General features: G+C 41.1%; 1 protein-coding gene across 10 annotated transcripts in view; it reads left to right on the forward strand.

Moving 5' to 3' along the window:
• Positions 1 to 14,005, forward strand: part of arvcfb (ARVCF delta catenin family member b) — a 228,590-nt gene that overhangs the window by 173,792 nt on the left and 40,793 nt on the right. For 7 of the 10 annotated variants that reach the window (XM_034594796.1, XM_034594802.1, XM_034594797.1 and 4 more), the window contains 4 exons: positions 6,641 to 6,758; positions 6,928 to 7,099; positions 8,942 to 8,959; positions 11,907 to 11,978. In XM_034594796.1, coding sequence (XP_034450687.1) covers positions 6,641 to 6,758; positions 6,928 to 7,099; positions 8,942 to 8,959; positions 11,907 to 11,978 — 380 coding nt within the window. The remainder of the gene's footprint in view (positions 1 to 6,640; positions 6,759 to 6,927; positions 7,100 to 8,941; positions 8,960 to 11,906; positions 11,979 to 14,005) is intronic. The other 3 variants (XM_034594798.1, XM_034594800.1, XM_034594801.1) reach the window with 2 other exon arrangements.

The raw sequence follows: 14,005 nt of genomic DNA on the forward strand, positions 1-14,005 counted from the left end.
GGACAGGTGTGACATATATGAGACTGTTTCTGTCAACCCTGAGCCAGTGTCAGATTTCTGGCAGATGCTGAGTTCTTTCTGTCATGGTCTGTATGTGTGGCGGGTTTTCTGGATGACTCGTAAAACTGTTTATGACATACTACTACTGTAGTTTGGGAATTCGTAAAAGTCTCTCTGCGTTACTTTGTGACCACTCCATCATGGGGCCAATGAGCAACATTAGCTGCAAACTAATTGAGTTACAATTAAATAATCACACAAATGAATTCAGTCTCAGGCTTGTTGAGGGCAAGTGAAGATAATTTGAGTCCACGGAGCAAATTATTGCCTCATGACTAGTCAGTATATTTGTTTAGTATTTTAGGAAATTACTCTTCTTCTTCTTGTTGCTATGACAACATCCAAACACTAACTGGGATGAGAATCATTAACCTCTGTGTGAGCTAGAGTCATCCCATCACTGAACCTCAAATGACTGTGTCACACTCTTCTGTTCTCAACGACAGTATATAAAACTTTCAGTTGTGCTTAGGTCAGACATCCACAATGGTGTTAACCTCTCCATTTCCACATCGACATACCTCGCTGTTAAAGTGGTGTGACTCGCGTGGCCCTTCAGCCGACCCTTTCCGGTCCATTTATTTTAAAAACTGAAGGTCTGCTGAAGGGCTGTAGTCTGAGATAAAAGCTGGAATGGACCTTCGCCTAAACCCCTTACATACACTTACTGTGGAAGAAGACGGCAATTGTTCAGGCCCTGATGCTCTTTGCAAACCAGTCACACTGCACTTGGCTGAAATAAGAGAGGAACCGTACATGATGATTGTTCGGCCTGAACCTGCCCTGCTGCAGTATCCTGCCCTACAGAGGACATCAGCATATATTATTAGGTCCATCCGTATCAGTACAAACAGCTCCAAATAAGGAAGAGTGGCTAACTGAATGATACAAATAATAAAACTTTATTTTTATAGCACTGATCTATACAAGGTTACAAAGTGCTTTGCAAAATATATGGCAATAACAGAAGAAAACAAAACAAAAAGATGACTTGTCTTACATTAAAAAAAATGTAAGACAATGTTTATGCAATGTTTTAAAAAAAAAAATAAGAAAGTAGTCACAAGTCTATTCTGCTTAGGCAAGGGATTCCAGAGCCTCTGTGTCTTGGTTGCAAAAGCCTGGTCACCCTGAGTTACCAACTTAGAATTAGGACAGATACCGATACAGATAAGTGTTTTTTGGAATTAGAATTCTGTAATATACTGAATATACTATCCATCACAACAGTTTCAATGCCCATCTGTCAAATATGTCACAAAATATTTGCAACACTTCCGGTACCCTTTCAAAGTAAAAGCCATCTTGCATTTCTGTTGACTAAATCCATTTGTATGTTTAAACAAGGTTGTTGCAGGGCCGAAAGATTCATAGTTTCATACCATAGATTCCTGGCACTACGCTGCGTGTATAGAAATACTTCTATTGAAGGAAATTCAGTAATCATACCAGAATCCTCACATTGCAGCTCTGCTGCAGCAGCAGACGTGCTCCCTGTGTTAACAACAGACGACCACGACATGCAGCATATCTGGGGTGCAGTTGTCATGCACCACTCTTGCAGGCAGTGTGGCCTGGATGAAAGGAAGCTGCATAGGATCAAACGTCCTTTCCTCTATTTATCTGTAAATGACGTTTCTTTTCTTCCAATACCATCAGGACAGTTCAATGTTCCCATGTTCGTGCTGTGAGTTTACCCATGAGAACCACTGAGCTCTCAAAGCATCTGTGACTATGTTAATGAGGCTTCATTTAGACTTTGTGTGGTCACTTTATTTTGTTTATGTCCAAAAAACAAATACTTTTGTGATGATAGGTTTGCAATGTGCAGAATTTCATCCATCCATTCGTTATCTATGCCGCTTATCCTTTTAGGGTCAATTTTATGAGCCAATTATAAGACATTTTGGGCTAGAGGCGGGGTTCAGTCTGGACAGGTCGCCAGCGTATCACAGGCCCAACATACAAAGACAAACAACCAGGCACACTCAAATTCACACCCACAGTCCCCACAGCCACAAAAGTGGGGAAATGTGCTTGTAATTTTAGAAAATTTTCTGCTGAGTTGAAGATCAGCATTAACGAACCAAGAGGGAATATTTGATAACGCTCTGATATAACTGAGGAAAGTCAAAGGGAAGTCATGGAATTATACATCAGGGCCACAGTGGGAAGCCTCCTTCTCCTTGTTTCTCTCATGTTGTCTTTCATTATCTGTCATATTCTCCATCTTTTCTTTCGTGCGCTTCAACGGGATGTTTTTCACCTATATCCCCCCCAAATACTGAATCCAAACCTCATCACCTCTGGAGACTCATCTCAGTGCTGTCGCACATCACAAAATCTCCCCATTGCTCTCATCCCCTCAACCCTTGATGCAGACACTGCTGACGAGAGTGCGTCTCCATGGTAACTGCAACCAAGCCCGCTGTTGCCTAGACGCAGAGTTTGGTTTGTGCGCTGGGGAGAAAGCGCTGATGCCAGAGAGAATCTGTTTACTTGTGCCAACAGAGACACAGCTTACACCTCAATAAAGGCATGGATAGTTTCATTATAAAAGTCTCCACTATTTACAGTGTTTACCCTGTGGGCTTAGTGGAAGGGAAGCTGTGTGTGTGTGCGTGTGTGCGTGTGTGCGTGCGTGCGTGAGTGCGTGCGTGCTTTGGGATGGAGGTGAACACCCAGGTTGGGTATCAGGAGCTTACATTTTTGATAAATGTGCTGTGACTCAATTATTAACTGCTGGGTTTCCATGTGCATCACTAATAATTTAGTGACATTAAGTCACTGCACAAAGATGATATAATTCAATAGGAGAGGGAATCTATCGCAACATGACAGGAAAGTCCTCCTTAATAGTCTCAATGCTACAGAATCACCTATTATCACATGTTAAGACGTCCAACAGCAAACACATGTGGATGGAAACACAGCAGCTGCTTTCAGACATGCACTGAAGTCTGGACAGTGGCCAGAGGCATTATGTTTTCTGTTTGTCCGTCTGTCCCATTCCTTTGAATGCAATATCCCAAGATCGCCTTGTGGTAATTTCTTCAAAATCGATACAAATATTCACCTGGACTCAAGGATGAACTGATTTGATTTTGGTGGTCAAATGTAAAGGTCATGGGGAAAATGTTCAGACCGAAATTTGCGGGCATTTTCCAGAGTTCATGTAGTATTATGTTGGTTCGCAATAGATTATAATTGTGACCCAGGGGAAGGCAATGTTGATCTTTCTGTCGATGACATTTGGTACAAATATCCAGTTTACTGTGTGATCCCCTGACGTCTCGTAGAGCACTGCCAGCAGGCCACTTTTTTATTCAGCCACTTGTGTTTGAGAAAAAAAAAACATTTTCTTTTTTCACACACAAGGATCTGAACAAGAATAAGAAATGAAGGCAGAATCAATACCAACCCCTTGGGTAAGCATATGGTCTCTCGGAGTTGCCGTTGACCTTGCTGTGCGATAGCAGAGGTCAGCCACGTCTCCATCCATCTCCATCAGTCTCCATCAGTCCTGCTCCAGTCTATTCCACCCAGCTGCTCTATTGTCCTCTGATGGCCACATGACTCAGAGTGACCTTCACACCCACACCTCATCTGATAAAGCAGACACACTATAGACACATCCAGATCACAGTGACAGGCTGTTAGTGTTCGTGCAGATACAGACGGACCTCTGAATGTGCAACTGCGCTTATTCTCTTTCGAATAATAAAATGCACCTCTCAACCATCGCTAGTCCAAAAATAATGAGGCAAGGAATGTTGTAAAGCCACAAAAAAATGGGTTTTAGTTAGTTTCTCTTTCTGTCATTAGAGATAAGGACACAAGCACAGCACAGTGACAATTGTCTAAAAACTTTTTCTTTTACAAAGATCTAACTATTTGCTGGTTAATGATAAAAGTACATGTGCTTTCAAGGAAATGTGTCCCTCTTCTGTTTCTGCACTTGGTTACCACAGAAAAGAGAATGCCCTTGTTTCTCTTAAAACTGCAGTACCTTTTGGGGGGTATTTTGTCGTTGTGTTATTTCCCCAATCAAAATATTAGTAGACATACTTACCTATTATCTAGTGAATTTAAATTTGGTCTCATAAAGGGACTGTTCCACCTTGGCAGAGGTGTGCGCTCTCCTAAGTCACATTCTAGTTTTGTCAGTAATGTCATGGGTAGCAAAGTTATCTGCTGTTTTTGAAATGGCTCAATATATTGAACAGTTGGAGACAGTGAAGTACTGGAGATGTGAGCCTGAATGGTCGAATCAGATAAATGACAGAGGAGTCACTTGGTAACACAATACTTAAAGAAACACTAGGTGGGTAACACAATCACTGCATGATGTGCTGTTTGTGTGTCTTTGGACCATCATTACAAAAGAAACAATCTGATTTATCCAATTTGCACAATTATCCTTGCTCACCTGCACATCCACATAACCTCATACTGCAGATTTCTTTTTCACGTGCTTTAAGACACATGATTTGCCTTGATGTAATAAGATAAGAATGCAAACAGCTCAGGTCTCCATGTTTGATAACATTAGCAGTTTACTCTCCTGGAGAGGAAGTGCAGTATTACAACAACAGATGGTACACTGCTGGTGTATCAGTAATCATCAGTATCTATAGACCTCAGCCAACACTAGAAGCTGAATATTACACCATCAGATAACACAACCGCTGCTTCCCTAAGTGTCTGCACTGACAGACACACCGTCCATAAACCCTCCACCAAGACAACTGCTCCCCTGAAATGAAACAGCTGACAATAAAAATCTTCTGTCAGTCTGCCCCCGTAACACATCCTGTCAAATAAATCCAAGGCGGCGCTCCTCTGGATCACTTTAAAGGGAAGGTGGTGACCGTTTTTTCCAACAGCTGAAGACGGATGGGTTTGGTTTATGAGTGTGTGCAGATGGCCTGTGCCGTCTGCCAGGTCTCCACCGAATATGAGTTTTAATTAGCAGGAGTTGTAGGTTGGTTATATTCCACTAGTCAAACTGATAAGCTCATATATAAATTGGCAATGATTCTCAAGATGTTATCATGGAAAAGAAATGTAAGCTTAACCGTGAACTTTCTCATAAATAACTATAAATGAAAGGAGGACAAATCCAACAAAATATATTGAACTTGACTTAAGAAGATCAATATTTTATCTGTAAAATGTAAACATAGATAGATACACATCTTTACTGCATCGTTTCTTTGGTAAAATATACATTTTCCTATCTGTGCATATCTACAAATATAAATGTTTATACTGATATGTCGTTTAGCAGATTTTTATCAGCCAACCGAGATATTGATCTGGCTCTAGTCTCTTCATAGAGAAAAGACAGAAATACTTCTACCAAGAAGATGACAAGATGTTAAGTAAGAGAGATACGGTATTTCTGTGTGTAGTTAGAGTTTTATTCGTCAATAGGTGGCCTTGTATGTCCCTTCGAATTTGTTAAATAATAATTAGAGCACACAGAAGGATTATTCTAATGTTATTTTGGTTTAGTGCAGTATGGTCGTGCAGTTGTGCGCTTTGTTGTTGAAGCGAGTCATCCACGTGTGTGACAGTGTTAGATGTGATATGTGTTGCAGTCCACACAGCTACACAGTACTATGCTTACCTCTGCAAGGCTGCCACTCTTCCACGGGACTAACTGGGGGTCGGCTAATGGGATTATGTGGGTTGGAAGCCCTCATAAATGAAGTCCCTGGTGAGGAGCGGGCCGCCCCAGCTTTCCCTTAACCCTCTTTAAAGCCTCGCCTTTCACAGTCAGTCAGGCAGCCGCACTAAGACTGCACCAGCTCTGCTGTGCTCAGGGCGCTGGCTGATGTAACACACATGGCATTTCCCTTCATACCGAAGATGAAATTTATGTTCATCATTTTCCTCTTAAGATTATTTCTAAAGTAGTCAGGATTTCTTACATAATACTTAAAAGGTAAAAAAAACTGGAGGATACAGGACATGGGTCACATGCAAACCCACAAAATCACTTGTTGGGTTTAAACTGATATCTGACTTTTTTTTATCTGCCATTCAATTTCATCTGTTCTATATACTTGCCATATTACTCTTGCTTTTCTTGAGAATCACTAAACCTGAGATGATACTAATGTAACATACAAATGATCATTTCATTGATTTTATACCTTGTTCCTGACATTTAATCACAATACTTTTATGATTGTAATGACTAAATTACCTTGAACTTAAAATAAATTGCCACTATGCATAAATTAATAGTAACAGTGGTTGTTGTAGGAACAATAATACTACTCAGATTCATTGTAATATGAGTGGCAAATGGAGATTATCAGCAGTTTGTCAGATTTTAAAAGGTTTTAGTGTTTAAATGTAAGGTAATGTCTCGAATACTGACTTTTGACAACTGCAGTTAAAAACATTAATATAAACTAACACACATCAGTATATTTTACTGTATACATATGTTGCTGCATCTTTTGTTTTGTATTAATTTGATTGCTTGGTATTATCGTGTAATATTTGCTCCTGTTGTTATTTGCCTTTTTTTTTTGTTTCTTTACTTTGTCATGTGTGACTTCTCTAGAAATGTCAGCTCAGACGGAGCAGAGGCTCGGCGCAGACTGAGGGAATGTGACGGATTGGTGGACGCCCTGCTGCACGCTCTCCAATCAGCTGTAGGGAAGAAAGACATGGACAATAAGGTAAGACAACGTACGATTCATCCAATAAAACAGATGACAGTTAATATTAATGCTGCTTACAGCTGTACAGTACATGGCCTTTGTTCTGAGTCTTTTACATAGAAATCACTGACCTCATTTTACACACATGCAGTTTTACTTTAACTTCCCTGCGTCTTTTTTCTCCTAGTCCGTCGAGAACTGTGTTTGTATTATGAGGAACTTGTCCTACCACGTCCACAAAGAGGTGCCGGGCGCTGAAAAATTCCTGGACCCATCAGCACCGCAGGCCCCCGGCTCAGCGGGACCCCAGAGGAAGAAGAAGGATGATGCCGGCTGCTTCGGAGGCAAGAAGGCCAAAGGTGGGAATGAGTGAGGAGGGAGACACAAGAAACAGAATCACCACTATTCAGAATCATACGTTTATAAAAACTCCAAAGTGAGATGTCTGTCTCTCCAATAAAACACGTTCTCTTTTACAGTAGTAGAAATGTTTAAATGGTGAATTTTAATTGTGCAACAGGCAACTTCGGACCAATTCGGGAAAGAAAACACAATATAAGTTGATGGTTGTTTTATTTTCATTGTTCTCATTTTCCTCGTTGATATTTTTGATGACGGTAAAATATAAAAAAAAATTGACGGACAGCAGAGCGATATTGAAACAGCGAGACTACAGAGACATTAGGGCAGGGCGAAATGACTTCAAATCAATATCACGATTATTTCAAACTTTTACGATTAATGAGCGATTATTTTATTGACACTTGGTTTGTGAACATGATGTAAAACACACAAAATCGTGAGAAAAAGCCAACTCAAAATCAGAGCCATCAAGACACTGGAATTTCGATAGGTGTAAAAACACTCTGAAAAAAGGGGGATTTAATGATATATAATCTTTATAATCTACGAGCTCCCTCTCTTTCAGAGCACAGTGAAGCTTCATCTCAGATTGTTTTGCGTGTGCAGACAATAAAGATGAGGCAGTCCACTGTGTAACTGTGACCTCTCACCTTCAATATGTTGTTAAATTACTTACATAATTGATGAATATCAAGGCGCCGTCTGCCGCGTTTGTCGTGGCCCACTCTACTTAACAGATGTGCCGTGTACGTATGTGCCGTTAGCTGCGTCTTAATCGGCATCCTCCCAGGCTGTTCGCTAAACGACACTGTTATCGCCCCGCTGTAAAACAATAATGGCTGCTATTAATCAGTCAGCCAATGAGGTGGGACTACCCGCCATTGACCCTTGACTTCCAACGTCTCACTGGAGAATCCTTGGGTTCAGGGGGTCAGGGACAACACAGGAGCTTACATGTATACAGATTTATAAAGAACCCAATTAACCGCGTGAATACTCATACACACTCGGAGCTGTGTTTAGCTGCTGCACACCCTGAAGGTATTCTGAGGAAAGACGCTCAGGTATAGAAACATTAAACGCAGCTATAAAGGAGCGTGGAGGCGGGTAGTTAAGCAACACTGTCGGCAGTAGCCTGGGTAATTTGTTACCTTAAGTAGGCTATGTTTGGCCTGCTCCTCAGTCTAATGTCACTTTGAGTATAAAGCACAGCATTATGATCAACACACGCTTAGCAGCTCACGCTATGTTTTACCTAATAAACAGTCTGACTCTTGGCTTGTTTTTCTCTTTGAGCACATCTCTTCCCACACAGTAATCTTAATGAAGCACTTACATAAACACAAGTCATTTCTACTTGAATGTTTCACTGTTCCTCACTGTTCTGCCCCTCTACCACTCTTTTTCAGTCTTTCCCTTATTTCTTATTTCTACTCTTTTTTTATTCTCCTTCCTTCTCCCTTACTGGCCTCTCTTCATATTTCGGACTGTTCTTCCGTTCTCTCGTAAAAAATCCATTCAATTGATGCCAACTCTTTGAACATGCCTCTCAGAAAACACCTATGGACTGCTAATGGCTTCCTATCTCGTCTCTTCTCCATCTCAAAAGTACTCTTTTCCTTTCTTTGCTCTCTCCTTCTCTCTCTGTCGGCCCTTTTCTCCTTTCCCTTCACCCTTTCCACCCCTCCATATTCGGTAAAATATGACTCTCTTGTGGATAACTCTTCACATATATTGCACAGCTTCTTAGCACACACATCTTTTTTCACCATGCCTCTTCTCTCTTCTCCCTGCTTTGTGTTTTTTGGCATTGCTGCTGCTTCCTTGGCTAACTATAGAGGAATGGTTTAATCAAGGTGAGTGGACCTCCTTCAACCCTTCTCACTTCAGTTCTCCTCCTCTTCATCCTTCCTCCCCTCTCTCCGCCTCCTCCTCCTCTACCCCTGCTGTAGAATATAGTTAGAAGTAGGTTTGGGTGTCCTCCAAAAACCTGAAAAACTTGCAAGGACTTCAGAAAATTGGGGTTTTTCACTCATTCCACATGCATTCCCTCACCATACCCACCTACTGTACCGTAGCACTGAGAGATTATAGACTCCCACATCTCCAATCTTCACAGTTCATTAGTGCTAGTTGTTCCTCAGTCTTTGAAAATAGGTGAAGGGTAAAGAGTGCTTGGTAAAAGAGGTAAGTCCATTTGTCAGGATGTAAGTAGAGCTTGACTAATCAAACCAATCAAATATGCAGTAATAGAATTGAAATTAAAACTTGAACACAAAAGTTGTTTTTGTCTGACTCTGTGTGATTGAACTGAGACTTTTAGACTGAAGATAAAACTAATCCCAAACAGTGATGAAAAACTGCTGCTGACTGTTTCCAGCCAGAGCCCCTTCATCTCTGATCCCTTTGTGTTGTATTAAAGCATAAATGTCAAGCTCTGCTGCAGGCCCTGCCTGTGTGCGTGTGCGTGTGCGTGTGTGCGCGTGTGTGTGTGTGTGTGTGTGTGTCACACCTCAATATCCTCAAAATGTATGGTTTTCCCTGCAGACATTCAAAGCTTCTAAGTTTTATACTCAACATAAAGTTCTTCACTAGTTGAAAAGGTCCTTTAGTGAATTGGGAAATCCTCTGAAGTGCTCGTTCTTCATGAAAGTTGGATGAACACTTTTTTCACTCATCTTAGTGTGTGCATTACCAATAAATCTAAGTCTGAAGCTAATTAGCTTAGCCTCTCTTAGCCTACATCCATACTACATTTTAATTTTAAAACCCATCCACTCTGTTACAGACATGCCCGGCGTCCACACTGCTTCCCAGTTTTAGAGTCGCTTAAACAGAGAAGTTTGGAAACGCCACTGGCCCATTTTAGTTTGAAAACTCTGGTACAGTGTTTGAGTCTGGATGGACAGAAACAGAGATGTTTAGAAACAAGGACGTATAGACACTCAGCTGATTGGGTCTTTTTGGTCATGACGTAGCCTTTGCTGATTCGTTAGGCTCCTTTCACATGACCCGCTTCAGGAAGAAAACAACCAGCATTAGTGTCAGTGTAGAACACAACATGGATCATCAATTACAAGTGTTGCTGACATTGTTGTCTTTGCTGACAGCTGTTTTACAATAATACAACTATTTACATGAGTAGGAAACAAGCTAATATTTGAGGAACCGGTCACAATCCCTGTGTATGTTAGTGGTCACATGATAAGCGTTTTCAGGCGTTTTAGTATGAATGGGGTTAGAGCCAAAACACTGGACAGAGATTGTTTTAAAAACCAAATGTAGTGGTATGGATGTAGTCTAAAGATTGGAGGGGGTAGGAGCAGCTGTCCTGAGGCCCAATGGGCAGCTGTGGACTTGCACATGTTACTTGTGGACAGAGTCAGAGTAGCTGTTCCCTCCTGCCTCAACGCTTCCAGACTTTGTGCTTGTTCAGGTTGTACTCAAACCTCCTCTTCATTTGTTTGCTTCTTTTGGTCCTGCACCTGTACCTAACTGAGACTGGAAGCACACCTAATAAAATGTTTTACCAGTAAAACTAGCTCCTGCACAGTTTATTATTATTGTTTTGTTCTGCTTGTTAGAGTAGTGGTATCTGCTTTCTGACCATGGGAAGGCAAAACCATCCTTGGAGGCCCATATAGCATCTAACCTATGAGAACCCCCAAAAAAAGAAATAAAGCAAAATAAACAAAATAGAATGATTCCTAATCCTATGATTCTCTCTCTTAAAGCAGCCAGTCTGTCTGTCTCTCTCTCTTCCCAACCTTGATCATGTCACATGCAGTTTGCAAAAAAGAGTCTGTCTGGAGCCGGCAGCAAGCAAGGCACCCATTCGAAATTTCTCGGCAGGAGGAATTTTCTAGTTCAGATTGAGCTTCCCATAATATTAATGTAACATTGATCCATTATATATCTTTTCACAGGAGGACAGCACTGATGAACTGATATCAAACTTCACATTAAAGAACTAATTATTCTCCAACCTTGATTCAGCCAACTTAAATGTATATGTTTGTTTCCTGAAGGGAAGTGGTGGCTAACAAAGGGCTTCATCACTTCCTCTTCCCTCAACTTCAGTGGAGACAAGTTTCACATCTGTCTCGTTGAGGACTCGGCCCGTATGTCTGTGTACCTCTTTACTGTCCCGTGGGAATGTTCATGTAAGATGACCATTAGCTGCTGGTGCTCCAGTCAACCCACCTTCCCCCGTTCCATTTAGCCTCAGACAGTCACTGCATTATTCAAGGTATTTGTTCCGTCATAGACATTATAAAAGTGTATGTATGATTGTGGAGAGAAAGTGTGTGTATTTATACTGTATGTGTATGGTCTTTTTTTTTTTTTTATCCCCAGGGCAGAAGATGGTGTGTTTTCTATGTGTGTTTGTACATGCCATGTTTCAGCATAAACATTTGTATGTGTACACAACACAGACAGCTATGTTGTGTATACATACAAACGTTTATGCTTTATTGTTGATTAATGTGTAGTACAGTTCCGGATTAGACCGATATGTAAAATTCATAATTTTCCACAACCACATTTGAAATCTGCCTCACCTTGATCAGCTGGAATCAATCTATATATAGTTTTATTTGTGATATTGATGCTATTTGAGATACCAATATTTTTTTTATTTAGCATAAAGAAAATACAGTTACGATTCAAAGACAATGACATCAGCCTTCTAAATCCATGTCGGTCTAACCCCCGGTATCTACCACACTCTGCCTTATAATCCAGTTGTCTCACAAAACAACACTGACATCGTCTTCCCTGCTCTCTCTCTCTCTTACCCAGGCAAAAAGAATGGTGAGAACGACAAAAACTACGACACGTTGGATCTGCCCAAGCGCACAGAGCCGTCAAAAGGTAGGCGCTCGTCTGGCAGGCAACACGTCGCTCTGTTAACGCTCTCCCTGCTGGGTGAGGATGTTATAGAGGAGAGTGAGTCAGGAAGTGACTCCAGTGATTTAGATGTCATGCTGTAGAGGAGGTGGAGACAGGAGTGTGATGTGTTTCATTGAGACTCAGCTGTGTTGGTGTGGGAGGCCTTTGACAGAAGAACAGGTTTCTTCATTTAGCTTTGTTTGATGATAGTGTTTCTGTTTAAGCCATTGTGAGTTGATTACTCCTCATTTAGACTGTGGGTTGCACAAAACAAAATATTTCAGGGTGCTTGGGTGATATTTAGAAGATTTGCACGATGTTCTGATATTTTATGAACTAAACATTAAAGGAAAAGTCTTATAGTGTCATAGCAGATGCTGTGAAAAAGAGAAAACAGCAAACCAGACTTATTCTCCGAGCACCTCTACAGCTCATCATATCTATTGTATTAAGAGGCATACACACCAGACAATTCAGTTAAGATGCAGGAACACACACTTAGTGTTTATTGTTTATATTAAACAAGGGACTTGGATCTCATGAAACTACAGAAGATGCGTGATCAGATGTGACTTCAGAGCCAAATGTATATGTATATATGTATAATAATATATAACATTTAATTGATTTTATTAAGTTTATAAACCCAAATCTTTAAAAAAAATTGTTTCTTAGTAAACGTGTTCTATTTTGGGGGTTTTCTCAACTGACATATTTTAAATTTAAATAATTTAGGTTGTAGTGTATTGAACATAAAATATAGCTGCTGCCTCTTCAGTAAAAATTCTCTCCTCTAAATCTCCGCGAGAATGTGATTTCCCAGAATGTTAAACTGTTCCTTTAATAGATAGTAGTTAGTTAGTTACAGCCCCAGGTGGGATATTGATAGACATCTTGATGGAGTGAAGTTTCTGTAAATGGAGAAGACAAAATCTTCCGACAGTGTTTATTCAGTATGGATTAACTAGAAAGGGCTGTTTGTACTTGGCTTATTACAAATGAATGTATCGCAACACATTGATTTAAAAATCCTAAAATATAATTATCCCACAATGACTGCTTATCGATTTTTGTTCTTTACATTGCAAAGATTAGACATAGAGAGCTTGGTGTGAAAAAATAGAAATAAATCACATTGAAAATGCACATCATCTCACAGCATTTGGTTTATTGTCATATTGCACAACATCCATAGGGCTGTATCTGCAGCACTGATTTTATTATGTTACATTATGATGTAGCAGAGACACAGAAACCTCTCCTCTCTTCTCCTCTCCTCTCTTCTATTCTCCTGTCCTTTCCTACATCGTCTCCTCTCCTCTCCTGTCGTCCCCTACATCGTCTCCTCTACTCTCTTCTCCTTTCCTCTCCTACATCGTCTCATACATCGTCTCCTCCCCTCTCCCCTCTTCTATTCTCTTGTCTTCTCCTACATCGTCTCCTCTCCTCTCTTCTCCTGTCCTCTCCTACATCCTCTCCTCTCCAGTCTTCTCCTCCATCTTCTCCTACATCGTCGCCTCTCGTTTCGTCTCCTGTCTCTCCTACATCGTCTCCTCTCCTGTCCTCTCCTCTCTTTTATTCTCCTGTCTTCTCATACATCCTCTCCTCTCCTGTCCTCTTCTACATCGTCTCCTCCCCACTCCTCTCTTCTCTTCTCCTTTCCTCTCCTACATCGTCTCCTACATCGTCTCCTCCCCTCTCCCCTCTTCTATTCTCTTGTCTTCTCCTACATCGTCTCCTCTCCTCTCTTCTCCTGTCCTCTCCTACATCCTCTCCTCTCCAGTCTTCTCCTCCATCTTCTCCTACATCGTCGCCTCTCGTTTCGTCTCCTGTCTCTCCTACATCGTCTCCTCTCCTGTCCTCTCCTCTCTTTTATTCTCCTGTCTTCTCATACATCCTCTCCTCTCCTGTCCTCTTCTACATCGTCTCCTCCCCACTCCTCTCTTCTCTTCTCCTGTCCTCTACTACATCGTCACCTACATCGTCTCCTCTCCTCTCCTGTCCTCTTC

This window comes from Hippoglossus hippoglossus, chromosome 9 (assembly GCF_009819705.1).
Source record: "Hippoglossus hippoglossus isolate fHipHip1 chromosome 9, fHipHip1.pri, whole genome shotgun sequence".
In the NCBI taxonomy this organism is placed as follows: Eukaryota; Metazoa; Chordata; class Actinopteri; order Pleuronectiformes; family Pleuronectidae; genus Hippoglossus; species Hippoglossus hippoglossus.